Below are 16,639 nucleotides of genomic sequence, written 5' to 3'. Positions count from 1 at the left end.
CACTGACACATTTATTACACCTCTTTGAGATATTTCTTACACCTTTTAAAACAATATTTTTAAAAATTGTTCTTTGAGTGCTTGTACTTTGTACAACCATCTAACAGCGATAACTTGAAAATGGTCCAAAGAAACATTCAATTTACAGAATTTCAATACCTGCAGCTATATGGCTACTTTTGCAGCTAGATTTAAGTCAGTTAAGCTGAACTAGCAGCTTTATCAGACACATTTATTACACCTCTTTGAGATATTTCTTACACCTTTTAACACAATATTTTTAAAAATTGTTCTTTGAGTGCTTGTACTTTGTATGTTCTTCCAAAATTCTTCAAATGGCGTGAATTTGAACTACCGAAGTGGGAAATAATGCAGAAAAGGCGTGTAATATTGTAAGGAAGGCTGTATTACACAACGTGATTTTAATACAGTTTGACACCTTTGTATTACTCTCAATAAAGGTGCTATATATACTTATCACTGTACACACACAATATTTTAGTGTTTTTACCACCTATAAAAGTAGTTTTTATGGGTTCACATTTCACACAGACAGAAACCAAATTTGGGAGTTCTCATTCGAAAACACTCCCGCAATTTAGGCGGTTTCGGAAAGTGGTAAATAGTCTCAAAAGACTTCACTTAACGAAAGTGTTCATGGCTAAAATTTCTCTGTTAATAACAGAGTTGCAACGTGCCACATTATCTAACGATTTGAAGTCTTATCTAAATATAAGAGAAAGGTGAAATAAGCCATAATCCATAACATATCCGTTGTTATTATTGTAACATGATGTTTAAAAAGAAAAATTTATATTTAAATTATGGTAAATAAACATGTTCCAGTAAATTGTTGAGATATTTATGGATTTTTAATGAAAGGTTTGTCTGTAGTTCAAATTTACATCCGCAGAATCACGAAATTTTAGTGCAGAAGAAACTTTGTTATTATATGGGTTTTCTAAACTATTAATTCAACCGATAACCAATACGCAGAGTGTGGGCGTTGTGAGCACTTAACGATAAATTAGCCTTGTTTGATTGAATTAAAAATGTTAAACCCGGGACGCAATGCGTCAAAACAATTAATGATTATAGAACTTTAATTATGGGTAATGTCAAATAAGGTGGACTTCGAAACTCTTCATTAGATATTAAGCTGAAAGGATTTAAACACACTTATTTGAACAATGGGTGTCGAAAATAAGAATGGAAATTGTTCAACAGAGGTGCAGTTTAACACCTTTTCAACTCGTCTTTCGTACTAAAAGATAATTGTTACTCTTTTATGTGTGTTGTGCAATTCCTTACAGGATGTGTCTCAGCACCTTGGCGAGCTTAAAATAACACTTTTAAGCGTGTCGCATAACAACTTTAAGAGTGTCGCGTAACGCCTTAAAGAGTGTCGCGTAACGCCTTAAAGAGTGTCGCGTGACGCCTTAAAGAGTGTCGCGTGAGGCCTTAAAGAGTGTCGCGTGACGCTTTTAAGAGTGTCGCGTGACGCCTTAAAGAGTGTCGCGTGACGCTTTTAAGAGTGTCGCTTGACGCTCTTAAGAGTGTCGCGTGACTCTTTTAAGAGTGTCGCGTGACGCTTTTAAGAATGTCGCGTGACGCTTTTAAGAGTGTCGCGTAATGCTTTTAAAAGTGTCACATAACACATTTAGCAGGTTTTATGAAGCTAATACCAGCTGATCACCAATTCATTTTCCTTAGCTACTTTTTACTCAGGGATAAAAATATTTTCTTAAGAAAATATCATCTTTAAAAAATGCTGTTATATTTACTTTAATACGAACAATTACGTCTTTTTCCTTGCATTTATAATCTTTGGATTGACTTCAAAATTAAAAGATATATAGAAACGGAAGACCTCATATAAAAAACAAGTTATTGATTTTCAATCCCGCAGTATTATTATTTAATTTCCATGTTTAATTTCAAACGGTGTTTTAAAGGTTTTTATTACCGAATTTACACCAAATTATCTGGAAAAACTCAAGGTGATGAAACTCTATTTTGGGTGTTTTTAATTTGCAAAAAATTTGTTTTCTTAAATTACACTCTTTTGAAACTTCCATTTCGCTAAATATTAATTATCCACAAAACTATTTCATAATCATAAGTCAATGAAAAAATGCGAAATTGTTCTCTCGCCGCTCCCGCGTTATTGTATGGTACTGTATGAGACAGTTTAACTATAGCAATTAAAAATTTACAGAATTGTGCTAAAAATACCAGTTTATAAAATTTAAAGTCTGAGATCTACCCTTATAACACCCTTTCCGAAGAAAAAGGAGTAATTCCAGATAGATTTTACACCTTTATTAACTAAGCTTTTTTTCGTAGATAATGGTCACCTTTAAAATACCAATATAACACCGTTTTTGTTATTCATGTGAAAATGTTAGGTGTTATATAGGTGTTTTTAAAAAGTACACCATTTTCACTCCAAAGAAACACTCAATTTTTTTTGTGTGTACATATTGAGAGATTAACTATTGCTACATTGAACTATACTTTGATGGAGAGAGGTTTTGAGAGATTAACTATTGTTCCTTTGAACTACTTAAAAGATGATAATACAATTTGATAGAGAGATATGATCACACATGCTTCATAATTTTTAATATTATAATATTAATTATAACAAGAGTAATTTTATAGGAATAACGTATATAAAGAATTGATTTAATATAATATCTTAACACTTCATATTTTTAATCGTGACACTCCCTCCCCCTCGAAACCGAACGTCCGCGTGAGGTCAACCAAACAGAAAGGACGCGGACACCAGGAGCGCGTCGCGACAGTGAACCTAAGATGTTGAGGAGTGCGGGATCACTCGGCCGGTGGCGGGGTCGCGTGGCCGAAGTGAGCGCGTATGAAGGCTATCAGGGTACGAGGGAAAGGAGGCCGGGGCCGCAGGGAGAGGGTCCAGGGAGGCAGTGTCGGAGGCGAGGCGGGGAACGTAACGCTTTAGTTGCGTAATCTTGTGAGTCCCTTTCAGTAGCTTGTTGGTATTAGGCTTCGCCAATCGATACGTCAGAGGCGACAATTTTTCCGCTATTACATATGGACCAGCCCATTTTTGTCCCAATTTATCCATGAAATGAGAGTCGGAGGAAGACTGGAGGTGGGTTCTTTGCCAGACGCAATCTCCAACTTGAAATTCTGCATTCTGCCGGTGCTTGTCATAATATACTTTTTGTCGCCTCTGAGCCGTCATTATTTTCGCGCGAGCCGCTGCGTGCGATTCGCGAATGGTACTGCATAAGCGTAAGGCCCCCCAACGGTGAATTTCCTTGAAACTTTCACCAATTATTCTACTCAAGCTTACAAATCGAATGAGCCATGCCTCATTCAGGGAAATTTGACTAAGTTTGCTCTGAGGTGGTTGCTTCAGGTATTATTACTCAATATATGGGGGAAAACGTTTTAAACTTAGGCAAATGTACAGCCGAAAAGACCTGTCGGGGAATTCGGTATTCCTTGCATGAACCCACTGTGAAATTAACTTTTAAATCCTGTAGAAAAATGGACGATTCTGACAACCCTGTTGGATGGTCGCGAGCACGCGCCCGCGGACGTGCCAGGGGTCAAAAACCACCTGAACCAGCCAGACGTCCGACTGACGTTATCGCAATTACGGCTGCAGCCAGCCAATTCCCGACGGTAGTTCGCCCCCCTGTTGCCCAACCCCCTCAACCAGCGGGGGCTGGACGCGCCCTCCATCGAGGCGGTGTGACGTCAGAAGCTAGATCAGATGGGCCCGCCGTTGCCTCTGTCCAAGCCATAACCACTGGTATGGAGGCAGTTACAGTTGGCCAACCGGGTGGACGCGGCGCCATGAGAGGACGCCCACCCGTTAAGGACGAGATTCATTGCCGACCCCCGAGCTGCCTTGATAAAAGGGGAACCCAAGGATCCCCCATTGATCTACTATCCAACTACGTCAAAGTCACGTCCGCCTTTGGATCCGACTTCATCTTCTATCAGTATCGCGTGGACTTTAGTCCGTCAATTGAATCGTCAAAAATGCGTCGAGCCATGCTCTTTGATCATTTGGACGTCATTGGACGAAGTTTCGTTTTTGATGGTATGGAAGATGTGAAAACAACCACTAGTCTTGAAAAAGATGTAAGTAATTGGAAAATTCGGGGCGTTATATGGGGGAAAACTCGGGGGAAATTCGGGGAATATATGGGAAAAATATAATGACTAGTTTTGTCCCGCTAGGTGTCTTTAATAATGGTTTTCTCGTTTGTGTTTAGGAGATGATTTTATGGTCCAAACGTAGAACGGATGACGAGAACATTCAGATCACCGTTAAGCGTACTGGGAAGTTGAATGGGCGTCACCCCGAAGTGTTGCGTTTAATGAATACTCAGCAACGAAAGAACTTTTTGCATATGGGTTTTGTCGCCATGGGTCGTAACATGTTTGATAAAGAAGCGGCACTTCCAATTGAACAATACAAGTAAGAACCTTTTTATAGTTTACGGTGGCGACCTTGGGATTAGTTGTCGAGGTTGGTCTTGAATGGCCCGTTTTCTTTTCAGGATTGAGCTATGGCCCGGAGTTTTGACCGCCATTCGCATGTACGAGAACAGCCTTTTGATGGTGGTGGACGTCATTCACAAGGTCGTGCCACGCATGGACACTGTTTTGCAACCGCTCCGCCAACATTACGCTAGAGATAAGAACAATTACCTTCAAAATTGCTCAAAGGAATTGGCCGGTTGCATCGTCATGACGTCTTACAACAACAAGACTTACTCCTTGGATGATTTTGACAGTACCAAGTGTCCAACTGATACGTTCGAAACGAGGAAGACCGGATTGATCAGTTACGTGGAGTACTACAAGGTGAGGAATTCTCAAAGCGGGCTTTATAATAAGGTTCATACAAGTTGGGGGAAATTTCGGGGCATTATATGGGGGAAAATATTATGATTAGTTATTGGAGAAAGAACTAACGCATAAGCTCAAACTATCAAATTAAGAGGTTTCTTAATTTTACAAAATTATTTCAATCTAACATGCAAAAATGCAAGGCTTAAAAACATTTTACTTTTATTTTAAACGCTGCAAAAGAATTGACCAATAAACACTAAGTAAAAATACGTAATGAATGGTTTGGATAAAGTCTTGGCGAGAGATCCAAATGTCGATTTGGGTTAGAGAATACGGTTTTAAGCGCCCTGTCCAAATGGAACCGATCCAAACGTCGATTTGGATTTGGGTTAGAGAATACGGTTTTAAGCGCCCTGTCCAAATGGAACCGATCCAAACGTTTTGATTTGGATCCTCGTCCAAATGATTTAGATTTTTAGGGAATAGGGTCCCCAGGGCCAGCCAGTTTTTGTCTGAATAATACGATCTATATAAACTAATTACATATTGGTTAGAAAATAATTAAAATTAAATCCCTTATTAGATTGAAACATTCAAAGTGCAAGCCCCACACAGCACCGCTGAGGAACTCTCTGATGGAGTAGCACTTGCACAGGTGCTGGCTCAAATGTAAATACGCGTTAGACTTGGTGCTTGCTTAAAAATATTCAACTTTTAATATAATCCTCTTAATAAACTTAATTCTTGATTAAACAAATTTAGCACTGAGACTGGAAGAAAGTTCCAAAACTTAAAACAAAAACACGAAGTTTTACAAGAAAGCTTTTTCAAGGTTGAAGAGGAACGAAATGATTATCAGTCGAGAGTTCACATATTAGAGAAAGAACTTGCTCATTTTCGATTGTCGAATGTGAAATTATCTGAGCAGGTTGCAGCAGACGAATTAGATTTCTTGAAATATAGAACCGAAAAGATTCAACTGTACGAAAGTACAATTGAATCTCTGAAAAAGAAAATGAGCAATTTCAACGAGCTCCAAGAACAAAATAAAGAACTGAAAGAGGAGAACGCAATATTCTTCGAAAATAATTTGCAATTAGAAAAAGTAAGATCCTTATTTTTGGCCTATTTTCACCTACTTTCATTAGATTTGAATTAAAATTAATTGACCTGGCTATTTTATGAAATGAAGGAAAATGCGCTATTAAAGAAGCAAATGGAATCGTTTAAGGAAACATTGCTCGAGTCAAACTCAAAATTAAGTGAGGAAACATTAAGAGCTGAAAAATTTCATTTAGAAAGTAAAAGTTTTTCCGCAAAATTGGATGCCCTTCAGGAAGAAAAAAATGTAACCGTTTTTAAACTCTCCAATTATATTTCCCAACTAATTTTAATTAATTATTATTTATGGATTATTGTCGGATTTATAGGTTCTAGGTCTTACAAACACTGAGGATGGTTCAGTGTACCTTCGAGATCAGTCTTGCGCCATTCCTTGCACTGTCGTTAGAACCTCATCAAATTCTCCAGACGAGGAGAAACTCTCATTGTGCCCCGTATCTCATAACCGCCAAGGCAGTAACTTGAATCACTTGGTGTCCATTTCCACTTACGAAGTTGTCACGGAGAAGAGCAACCTAACGGATGCCTCTCCTCATACCTACATTCTCGTCAAAGACGCTGATATCATCTCCCTCAATGAGAAAGAAAGAAAAATACCCGTGGCCGATAAAGAAGAGAAGAAACGAACTGAAGTCTCAATGAACATTTGTAAAGTATTTTTACCAAGGAAGAAATCCCTCGCAGTCTTAAGTAATGACGAATGGAAGGATCAATTCGTTGTGGAGGGAGTTACCATCAGTAACACTGTCGTGGAAATGGATCAAAGAGATCCTGATTACAGAAAAGACGTTGGCTTCCAGTTTGTTGATATCTTTGATAGTGACGTTGCCAGTAACTTGCCTGAGTTTCTTGAAAGAAGAAAGAAGGATTTGTTGGTTAGCAACGAGTGTCTTTCTTTGCACCCGTGGTTTGAAGTTGGCAAGGCAGTACTGGTTAAGATTCCTGTTAAGGTACAGATTGAGGAAGTTACTACCGAAATAAGGAGATTCATCATCTATTCCAATAATCCAATGACGTTGGTGAAAGGGACTATTATTCAACCCTATGGAGAAGCTGAGGAATTCTGCCCTAAACATTCAACTACCCCTTTGGATAAAAAAGTAGTATTTTTTTTAGTTGGCGTTTAATTAATTTAAAATGGATTCTTTTCTTCTTTTGTTTTCAGGATACTAAAATTAAACTTGTAAAGGAAGCTTGCTTCTGTTCCTTCATTACCAAATATCATTCAATAGATGAAGTGGCGACTCATGGGTAACTATAAATTAAATTAAATATTAAAATAAAATCTTAGTTAAAAAATGTTTCTAATTACTTTTTATGTTTTAGCGAAATTTACAATCCATTTGATTCAATTGAGGTTGAAGGATTTGTAAAGGAAAAATGGATTGTTAAAAATAAAGAAATGAAAAATGGTATTTATCTTTAAATACCGTTTTTTAAAGTTCATTGAGGATTATTTGATAATTTTTCTGTTTAGAATGTGATCCTCCATTGCAAATAAGTTTGGTTTTAGCTGACAAAGAAAACACTTCCGCCACTTTAACTCTGTACATCACTGAAAGTCACCCGGATTGGACTCTTTATGGGCTTTTACCCGGAAGTTGCGTTCTTTTATCGGGTGTTAAGGTTTTAAAAGCCCAACAAAGTGGATCGTATTATTCGAAATCGGCCAAAAGATTCGGTCTTCAGGTGGTTGACAAAAACGCTATGATAGAAGAAAGCTTTTGGAATGCTACAAAGTAAGATTAAACACCATTGATAGATTCAATTGGTTGATTGCTAATTGTTGTAAGTTTTTTTTTCTTTTGCAGAAGCCCATCGCCTTTGAAGTACTTTATGCGCGTTAATGACAATCAACCATTTAGGTCGCTTAGTACTGTCATCAGAGTTTTATCCGTGGAAATCTTGGAGTGTGTTAGTCAGGCCAGTCAAATACCGCCTGCTAAAGCCAAGTTTATTTTGGATGATGGAAGCTCGCAAGTCACCCCTCATTGTACCGGGGTCAATGTTAAACATTTATTGAATATCTCCGAACGTCAATGGCAAGATTTGTTAGCTGTTGGTTCATCTGAACGTGGCCGGAGGATTACATTTTAATTGGGTATAATAAATTTTTTAACATAATGTTTTGACTTTTAATTAGAATTCTTGAATGTAAAATTAAATAACCTTTTTCATTAAATAATATTGTTCCCTTTATGGTTTAATTACAGTGGAACGTTCATAAGAAGGGTGCCAAGGAAACTAATGGAAAGATTTTGTTGTTCGGTTATTTGTGCAGTCGTAGTGAAATTAGACGTCAAGTTGCAGAGCTTATTCGTCGTCTAGAGAACGTGCCAATTATACTGTGTTTAATTCTAATAAGTTTATTTTTGGTTGAAGGTAAACGGTAAACTTAAAACAAAATCCGTTGCCTTTGTTTAACAGCTGATAGTTTGTAAAAAGGACAATTTCGAGTCGAAAAGGTGCAACCTATCGATGATTCAGTTGAACTATTAAAGAAATAACCTTACTTAAATCATGGAAAACAAAAAGAAAATTAAAAATAAAGGAATAATATAGCATCAATTTGGAAGAATTTATTTTGGGTAATATAAACTTGCAATTCTAGGCATGCTTTAGCTTTGCATGGGATTTCTTGATAGAAGTTTTTATTTTTAATGCATGCAAGCATAAGTTCAAAGGCTTATCACGAACTAAATAGGGAAAATGGACTGCAAAACCGCGTATTCTCGAACGAGTTCTCTAGCATTATGAAGTATAGGTAGTGTCATACTTATGAAAGGAACATATCAAGAAGTTATATCAGTATCTCAGAGAGAAGATATAAGATGCCTTTGTATTCGCGCGCCATAGTCCCAGTCCCCCTTTCAAAATACAAGGGGGGATGTAAAAGGAGGCGCCGGGCTATTTCGCTCTCCTCAGTCGGAAATTTTCCTCACTCGCGTCGTCGCGCTGACGTGAGTTTTCAAGAACCAATGAGATGCTGGTTGTAATTTAGAGACGGGGATTGACTGCGGACCTACGTTAGGACTGGAGATAAAGCTGGAAATCTGGCGAATTTATATCTTCTCTCTGAGATACTGATATAACTTCTTGAACATATCTAATGACGCAATTTTTACGCTTTTTCTCTTCACTTCATTTGCTTGTTTCGAAAAATCAATTCTACGCCTCAGCGACCCTGATTAGCTTGGAATTATAAGATCCCTACTATAAATTCCATTTTCTTTCTATAATTAATTTAAAACCGCGGGAATTCGAGTCGTGAATATTTCAAACCCTTCTTTTTTGGGAGTCGGTAAGTATATGAAAAATTATTCCTCTGGGGAAGCAATTTTCTCTTTCTACTATATTAAAAAACAAATCGTTTGTCAAATCTTACGGCCACAAAAAAAAATCGTTTTGGAAGTTGCGGTTTTAAAAAGAGGCGCCAAATTTCTAGAGTTATCATTGGTTGTTTAGTTTTACACAAAATCGCCATTAAAGTTGGATTTAAGAAAATGTTTTTAGGCTTAAAAAATCATTATTATTGTTATTATAAATTAAACGTAGGCCTACATCTGAACAATTTGGGAGGAAATGACAATATAAATAGTTTTTTAACTGCTAAATAACGTATATAATTTTTAAAATTCGCGGTTGAGAATGAGCGGGAAATATCCACCAATCAACTGTTTGGTTGTGTTTTCAGTACTGCGCGCGCATCACGAGACAACTGTTTAGCCCACTGAGTTGAGAAAATTACCACTAGAGTAGCCTTTCATCCGCAAGGATGTAGACCGAAATGAACTCTATCACGCGCTTGTGGCGCCATCGTGGTGCAAAAAAGGGAACTAAAACAAAAGGCGGGAAATTTGACTAATTTCAAGAATACATGTAAAAGGCGGAAATTCAAAGTTCGTTTTCGAGATGGCGAAACCATCGTTTGATAAACTTGGTGCCTGTCCGTCCGTCCCATTGCTTTAAAAGTTGTCCTCCGTTTCCTCAAAAGGCAGGTTAACGCAAAGGCCATTCTAGTGGTAATTTTCTCAACTCAATGGTTTAGCCGGGAAGGGGGCGTGATCTCATCCGTTTCGGATACACGTGACGCTGTCAGTGATCCCGCGCTGGCTAGCTTTATAAAGAGAAGACACTGACGCCGTGCCCGTAGACGACCTAGAGAAGAGACTGAGTAACGCGGTAGCGGCCGTAGAGTGGACAGTACGCGTTAAGTCGTGTCGAATATTTTCGGCTTCCATTTCTTAGATAAGGAGTAACAACGTTGAAGGTATGTAATTAATGTTTAATTATTAAGTTATATAAGATTTCTGACAACGAATAGTGAAGCCAGTTAGATTTAGGACTTAGCTCCACGTGGTCTATTGTCAGAGCATGGATTTATAATAGAAGCTTACGCTTCCTGGATATTGTACTCGCCTTAAAACGCGCACAACATTTATGCCATAAAAATTCGCCCGCGTGGGGACTGGGGGGGCTGATGACGTAGAAATTGAGGCAAATTCAGAGGGGGTGGAAGTTTTTCACGCGATCGAGTTCTAATTTTTAATAGCGCGCGAGAAATAATTTTTAGAAAAGCGCGCGCACACGCGCTCCGAGATAAAAAAGTTTGCCTCAATTTCTACGTCATCAGCCCCCCCAGTCCCCACGCGCGCGAGTTTTTATGGCATAAATGTGTTTAAAATCAAAATGCCTTACTGAAGGCTACAGTGAAATATCCAGGAAGCGTAAGCTTCTATTATAAATCCATGGTCAGAGTGTTACTCGGTTTCAGCTTCGGTTGTCACCACGCGTAAAGCTAAGCCTAGGTTTGTGTGTAGTGACGGGAGACAAAGGGAATTCTCATTTTCAGGATTTAAATCTCGGGATTTTAGATCGTGGACATTGAGATTTCTTTTGTCTATTGTCAGTAATTAAGCAAAATAGGAAAAATATAGCGCAAATATTATTGACACGCAACTTTGGAGTGTTATAACTCTGGTTCTACTAGAAGTCCTCCGAGTGTATTTCATAGTCCAATTTCTCCCCTTTCCAATGATATTAAGTACTTGGGGTTACGACAATTAGGGCCCGAGTAGTTAAGCAAATTAACTAAAAATTAAAAAATAATCATTAAATTTAATGTTTGGCCCTGAAATGTATTAACTAATTTAATATTTGGTCCTAAAAGTATAATTTAATTAAAATTTTAATTCAATGTCACTTAAGGTGTTAACATCAATAAGGCATTATTGGCACTTGGCAACGTCATCAGCGCCCTCTGTGACCGAAAGTCGCACATACCCTATCGAGATTCGAAACTAACCAGACTTCTACAAGGTATTTAATTTAATAATTGATAGGCATACATCTTTATCCTACTGAAATTCGTAAAATGAACAACAATAAATCATAATTTGAATTAATCTCAATTAAGATTCGCTGGGAGGTAATAGCTATACGGTGATGGTGGCTTGCGTCAGTCCCGCCGATAGTAATTTGGAGGAAACTTTGAATACGCTTCGATACGCCGATCGAGCTAAAAAAATCCGAAACAAACCGATTGTCAATAAAGATCCCCGAATCCTGGAAATTGAGGAACTTAAAAAACAGGTCGGGAGCATTTTTGGTTTATTTATAACTGGGAGTAATTACTTGGGTGTTCTTTAGATCAGGACGATGGAAATGGAATGGTCTCGACATCGCGCCAAATGTCCCTTGAAAGACGAGCCGACTAAAGTCAAAGATGGAGATTTAGATGATGATGATGATTTGGATGTCTACATCGCCAACGATACTTTGAGCGTTCCTCCTGCCTGCGACTCTTACGATGACAATTCGCCCGTCTCCCATCACGACCCCACCAACAGTCGCCTCAAGGAACAACTGCATAAACTCCAGGAAGAAAAGAATAAAGTCGAAGAGGAATTGCAACGTGCCATGAACCAAATTGTCGGATTCTGTGGCAGAATGATATGCGTGAGTATTATCTTTCTATGCGCAGACTAGGGTGCTGCTATTATTTATTGATGCGCGCCGCTATTATCGTTTTTCGCGCCTCAATAACGGTATATTGTTATTTAATAACATTAATTGTCGTAATTTCGCAAACAGACAGAAAATACTCTAGACAACACGAGACGGCAATTCACAGAATTCGCCAAAAATTCTATAGACCAAACTCTCAACGTTGTTAATGAGCCGACTCCGAATCCTAAACGCAACCCCGTGAGTACCACCGCCTCATGTTGACCTTTCTCGAGCGGGGTCAAGTTGTCGCCCCCCCCCCACCCCCGAAACTTTAATCATATTGATTTATTTTAATTTTAAGAGAGTTAGTTTTGGCGAGCGGCGGCGATCAGGAAAGCGATATGAAGCGACTGGAAGCGAGCGTGGCCATCAGCAAAGAATTGCAGTCCGTCGAAGATAACATCCGGGAGAAGCAATTGTTGCTGTTACGTTACCAAAATGACAATGAGCAACGGGATGAGAAAACTGAAGAAGAAAACGTAAGTTAAAGGGACTTAAAAGAAGCCCAGTTGTCCTATAACTCCTCCTGTTATCGCGAATCACTTCAAACCAACCCGGCAATAATACTGTTGTTGCAGGCTCGCGTTAAGCAATTGCAATCCGAGATCAAGAGATTGGAGAAGGAGCGACTTGTGGAAATATCCGGAGTGCCATCAACATCCAAGAACGCTGACGCCAAGTGAGTTGCGTTTTTTATTAAATTGTTTTTTTTTTGGGGGGGGGGGACTATTTGAGATTGGTTGCAATGAATTTCATAATTATATCGCCGCAATTGCAATTGCGGGTTTTCTTAATATCATTTATCGTGAATTAATCGCCTAACTTATATACCCTAAATTTGGAAACATTGTTAGAGGCATAGGCTAGAATTAAAACGTTAACAATAGCTATGTTTAAAATTATTTTATGAATAAAGTTTCTTAAAACGATTTAACTAATATTAAAGTAAATTACTGTCGATTAAAATCATTAATTTCAATTATATTTATTTAATTATTGAAGAAAAACCTCTTAATTTGGTCTCGACTCTTAGGAGAAGTTATTTATTTTGGTTTCCCAACTTGTTTTTAATTAAATTAAATTTAATTCGTTACGAAACACTTTCATTTAAGGCTGAGCGAGGAGAGTCTGAAAAAGATCAAAGCGTTGGAAGGTCAGATTAAATCGCGGTTGCAGTCCATGAAGAGAGAACAGGAACGGAGGAAGGAGTTGGAGAATGAAATCATGGTAAGTCACGCTTTCAATGGGCGGCCATGTTTTGGGTACGCCGCTTCGCTTCTATGCCCGGAAAATAGCGCGGATGACGTCGTACTAAAGCTTCCGAGATAGCTCTGCTCTATTCGCTTTAAAATCGTCTCTGAGGCCTTGGTCGTCGTTCGATTGTCCTTTTCTAGGAGCTTAAGAGCACTCGAGTGTCTTTAATGCGTAAAATGCAAGAAGAGTCGGAACGAATAGAGGAACTTCAACGCAAAGTGCAAACGCAGGATGTCCGCATCCAAAACGAACAACGCAAAATGCTGAAGCATAACGAGGAAATGGCTCAAGTCACGATGAACCTCAAAGCCGCGCAATCGGCCAAACAGAAACTAGAAATATCGTTGGCTAAGCAAACTGCGCTCGCTAAAGATGGCGCCACCTTCCGAGGAGCCAACTTGAGTGAACGTGTCAAGGTAAGAACGTATTTTCGTTTCTTCCTAATCATTAATCGGTTTAGAGTCCTGATTACGCTGGTTTCGAGTTCAACTAAAGGCTCTTTCAGACGATCCAACTTTTTGACTCAGCTTGATGGGTCAACTCGAGTTGAATCAACTAGTTGGATCGTGTGAATAGACGCTGGATGAGTTGAGTCACCAAGAAAGTTGGCTAGGAAAAATTCGATCAGTGATCCAATTTTTGCTGACTCAACTTTTTAAGTTCATTTCTCCAGCCAATCAAAATTAATTACAAAAAAAAAAAACTTTTTCGCGGGTTATTTCGTAAGTGCCAAGGTAGGTGGCGCTTAAAAAGTTCCATTTGGCGGTAAAAGTTTAGTCGTGTGAATAGGAAGGATTTCACTTTTCCCTTCAAAAGTTGGGCAAGTTAATTGATACAACTTTTTGACCCATCGAGCTGAGTCAAAAAGTTGGATCGTCTGAAAGAGCCTTTAGAGTATTAGAAAAATTGGACTCGGCCAGTCCTGATTACGCTAGTTTCGTATAGTAGAAAACTGGAATCGCCGTTCGAGTCCTAAGTGAAGTTATATTTCTAGGATTGGTTGAACCAAGAGATTGACGTTGAATTCAACAGAATTGAGGCCAGAAAGCATATCGAAGTTCTGAAAGAAAACAGAGCTAAATTAGCCCAAGAACTCGAAAACTTGCAAGAACAATTAGAAGACTTGTCTCAATCGCCTTCAAAGGTACTTAACCTTCGCTAATTGCTCCGGGTTAATTAGTTTTCTTTATACCATCAATGAATATCTAATTATGTCTCTGGGGGCTAGAAACGCATCTCGTGTGACATCTCGATTGACATCTTCGACTTGTCCGAAGTTGATTCCTCGGATACGTTGGAAAAAAGGTTGGAAATCGAACGAGACATTTCACGAATTAAACAAAGTATGGAGGAATTCACGTCGAGCATACAAGCCATTCATCACGATATGCTGACTGGGTCGGACGGTACGCATGCGCGCGCATATCTGCGCACTAAACTAGATTCATTCATTCATGTTTTGTTTGCTCGCTTAGATTTGACGTTAAACGAAAAGAGTCGATGGAACGAGTTGAGCAAAGTGGCCGAATTCAAATGCGCTTTGTCTTATTTATTCGAGATGCTGTTGCAACAAATCTCCAAGAATAATGACGTCACTCGGGATTATCGCGAAGCTCGATCGAGCCTCGAACAAATAAGGAAAGAACACCGCGATTGCGATCGAGAGATGAAGAAAACCGCTCAAGAGTCGCGAGAAACCATCAAGAAGTTGACGGATGAGCACAATGTCCAGGTAAGTTAGTTGGTTACTTGGGAATTGACGAGCCGAGGCTTAGGGGTTTTTTTTGCGACATTGACGAGCCGAGGCTTAGGGGTTTTTTTTGCGACATTGACGAGCCGAGGCTTAGGGGTTTTTTTTTGCGACATTGACGAGCCGAGGCTTAAGATATGAATTAGTCGAGTTTTCCTTCGCGACTTTAGATGATGGACCTTTTGGATCAAGTTAGCTCGGTCAAGAAATCTAGCAAGAGCTCAGACGATCTCATCTCGAAGTTGACGCGCAATTTGAAAGAGAAGGCGGACGAAGTTGACCAATTGCAGGCGGTAAGTGGCCTTGAAAATGATGTTCTCGGCGACACCCTAAAAGGTGGTTTAATTTGCACGTTTTAATTGCGCGCGCAGGAGTTGGTTCTTGCCAAAACTAAGGGGCACGAGGACATTGTACCGCTGACTCCGTCTCCCCAACTGGTCGAGAACAAAAACGATTGCCAGCGTAAAGTTCCGGACATCATTATTTTAGACCATGACGAAGATGATGATGATTTTGATAGTGAGCCATTGATGGAAAAAATGTCCGCGCAAAAGAAGAGAACACACAGGGTCAAGAACAAAAACCGTGGCCAGCTTAAAGTTCCGGATTTGGACGAATCGGACGAACACTTGGATATCTTTAAATTTTAAACTAATTTTAAACTAATTTTAAACTAATTTTAAACTAATTTTAAACTAATTTTAAACTAATTTTAAACTGATTTTAAACTGATTTTAAACTGATTTTAAACTGATTTTAAACTGATTTTAAACTGATTTTAAACTGATTTTAAACTGATTTTAAACTGATTTTAAACTGATTTTAAACTGATTTTAAACTAATTTTAAACTAATTTTAAACTGATTTTAAACGAATTTTAACTGAATTTTAACTGAATTTTAACTGAATTTTAACTGAATTTTAACTGAATTTTAACTGAATTTTAACTGAATTTTAACTGAATTTTAACTGAATTTTAACTGAATTTTAACTGAATTTAAACTGAATTTAAACTGAATTTGTAAAAAGAGTTTAAACTGAATTTAAACTGAATTTGTAAAAAGAATTTAAACTGAATTTGTAAAAAGAATTTAAACTGAATTTGTAAAAAGAATTTAAACTGAATTTGTAAAAAGAATTTAAACTGAATTTGTAAAAAGAATTTAAACTGAATTTGTAAAAAGAATTTAAACTGAATTTGTAAAAAGAATTTAAACTGAATTTGTAAAAAGAATTTGTAAAAAGCTATAATAATAATAAAAACTGTCCAGTAAGTTTAATTTACTTTTTAATTTAATTCTAATTAGATTTAGCATTAATATTAATTTCAACCATTATTTACGGCTGGAAGTATTGTCTTCATCAAAAACGTTATTTTGTTGAGAAAGTTTTTGCCCAAGAGATTTTAAGCAAAGAGAAGATTGGCAAAATTACTATGTTCGCGGGGCTGTATTACACGCGTGTATTGCGGGTAAAACTTTTACAGGCGTTCTATGGGTTTTCCATTATAACGATTCCCCCTGTAAGTTAGCTTCCCCTAACCTAGAATAATTTAAATAAAAAAAATTAATTTCTTTAATATTAAATTAAAGTATAATTAATTTAAATTCAGATTCCACCGCTATCCACCAATGGTCAAGTGGCCGAATT

At 38.0% G+C, this 16,639-nt stretch overlaps 2 protein-coding genes across 2 annotated transcripts; both read left to right on the top strand.

Annotated features, from left to right (window-relative positions):
* Positions 1–3,475: 3,475 nt before the first annotated feature.
* Positions 3,476–8,506, top strand: LOC149597357 (uncharacterized). The gene is made up of 12 exons (XM_089861012.1): positions 3,476–4,137; positions 4,272–4,477; positions 4,560–4,866; positions 5,438–5,523; positions 5,617–5,959; positions 6,047–6,202; positions 6,285–7,076; positions 7,142–7,227; positions 7,303–7,388; positions 7,454–7,715; positions 7,788–8,077; positions 8,190–8,506. The coding sequence occupies exons 1-11, from the start codon at positions 3,535–3,537 to the stop codon at positions 8,071–8,073; spliced, it is 3,213 nt and encodes a 1,070-aa protein (XP_089717138.1). The 5' UTR covers positions 3,476–3,534; the 3' UTR covers positions 8,074–8,077; positions 8,190–8,506.
* A 3,288-nt stretch (positions 8,507–11,794) lies between these two features.
* LOC149597356 (chromosome-associated kinesin KIF4-like) lies at positions 11,795–16,263 on the top strand. Its single transcript, XM_089861058.1, has 11 exons — positions 11,795–11,934; positions 12,070–12,183; positions 12,287–12,464; positions 12,564–12,664; positions 13,098–13,212; positions 13,380–13,655; positions 14,234–14,383; positions 14,468–14,645; positions 14,715–14,971; positions 15,160–15,282; positions 15,361–16,263. The coding sequence occupies exons 2-11, from the start codon at positions 12,152–12,154 to the stop codon at positions 15,637–15,639; spliced, it is 1,689 nt and encodes a 562-aa protein (XP_089717184.1). The 5' UTR covers positions 11,795–11,934; positions 12,070–12,151; the 3' UTR covers positions 15,640–16,263.
* The last annotated feature ends 376 nt before the right edge of the window (positions 16,264–16,639 follow it).

Source organism: Phalangium opilio, unplaced genomic scaffold (genome assembly GCF_054372755.1).
Source record: "Phalangium opilio isolate 3A_F unplaced genomic scaffold, DU_Popi_V2 ptg000362l_1, whole genome shotgun sequence".
In the NCBI taxonomy this organism is placed as follows: Eukaryota; Metazoa; Arthropoda; class Arachnida; order Opiliones; family Phalangiidae; genus Phalangium; species Phalangium opilio.
This window is presented reverse-complemented; position numbering and strand designations above follow the sequence as displayed.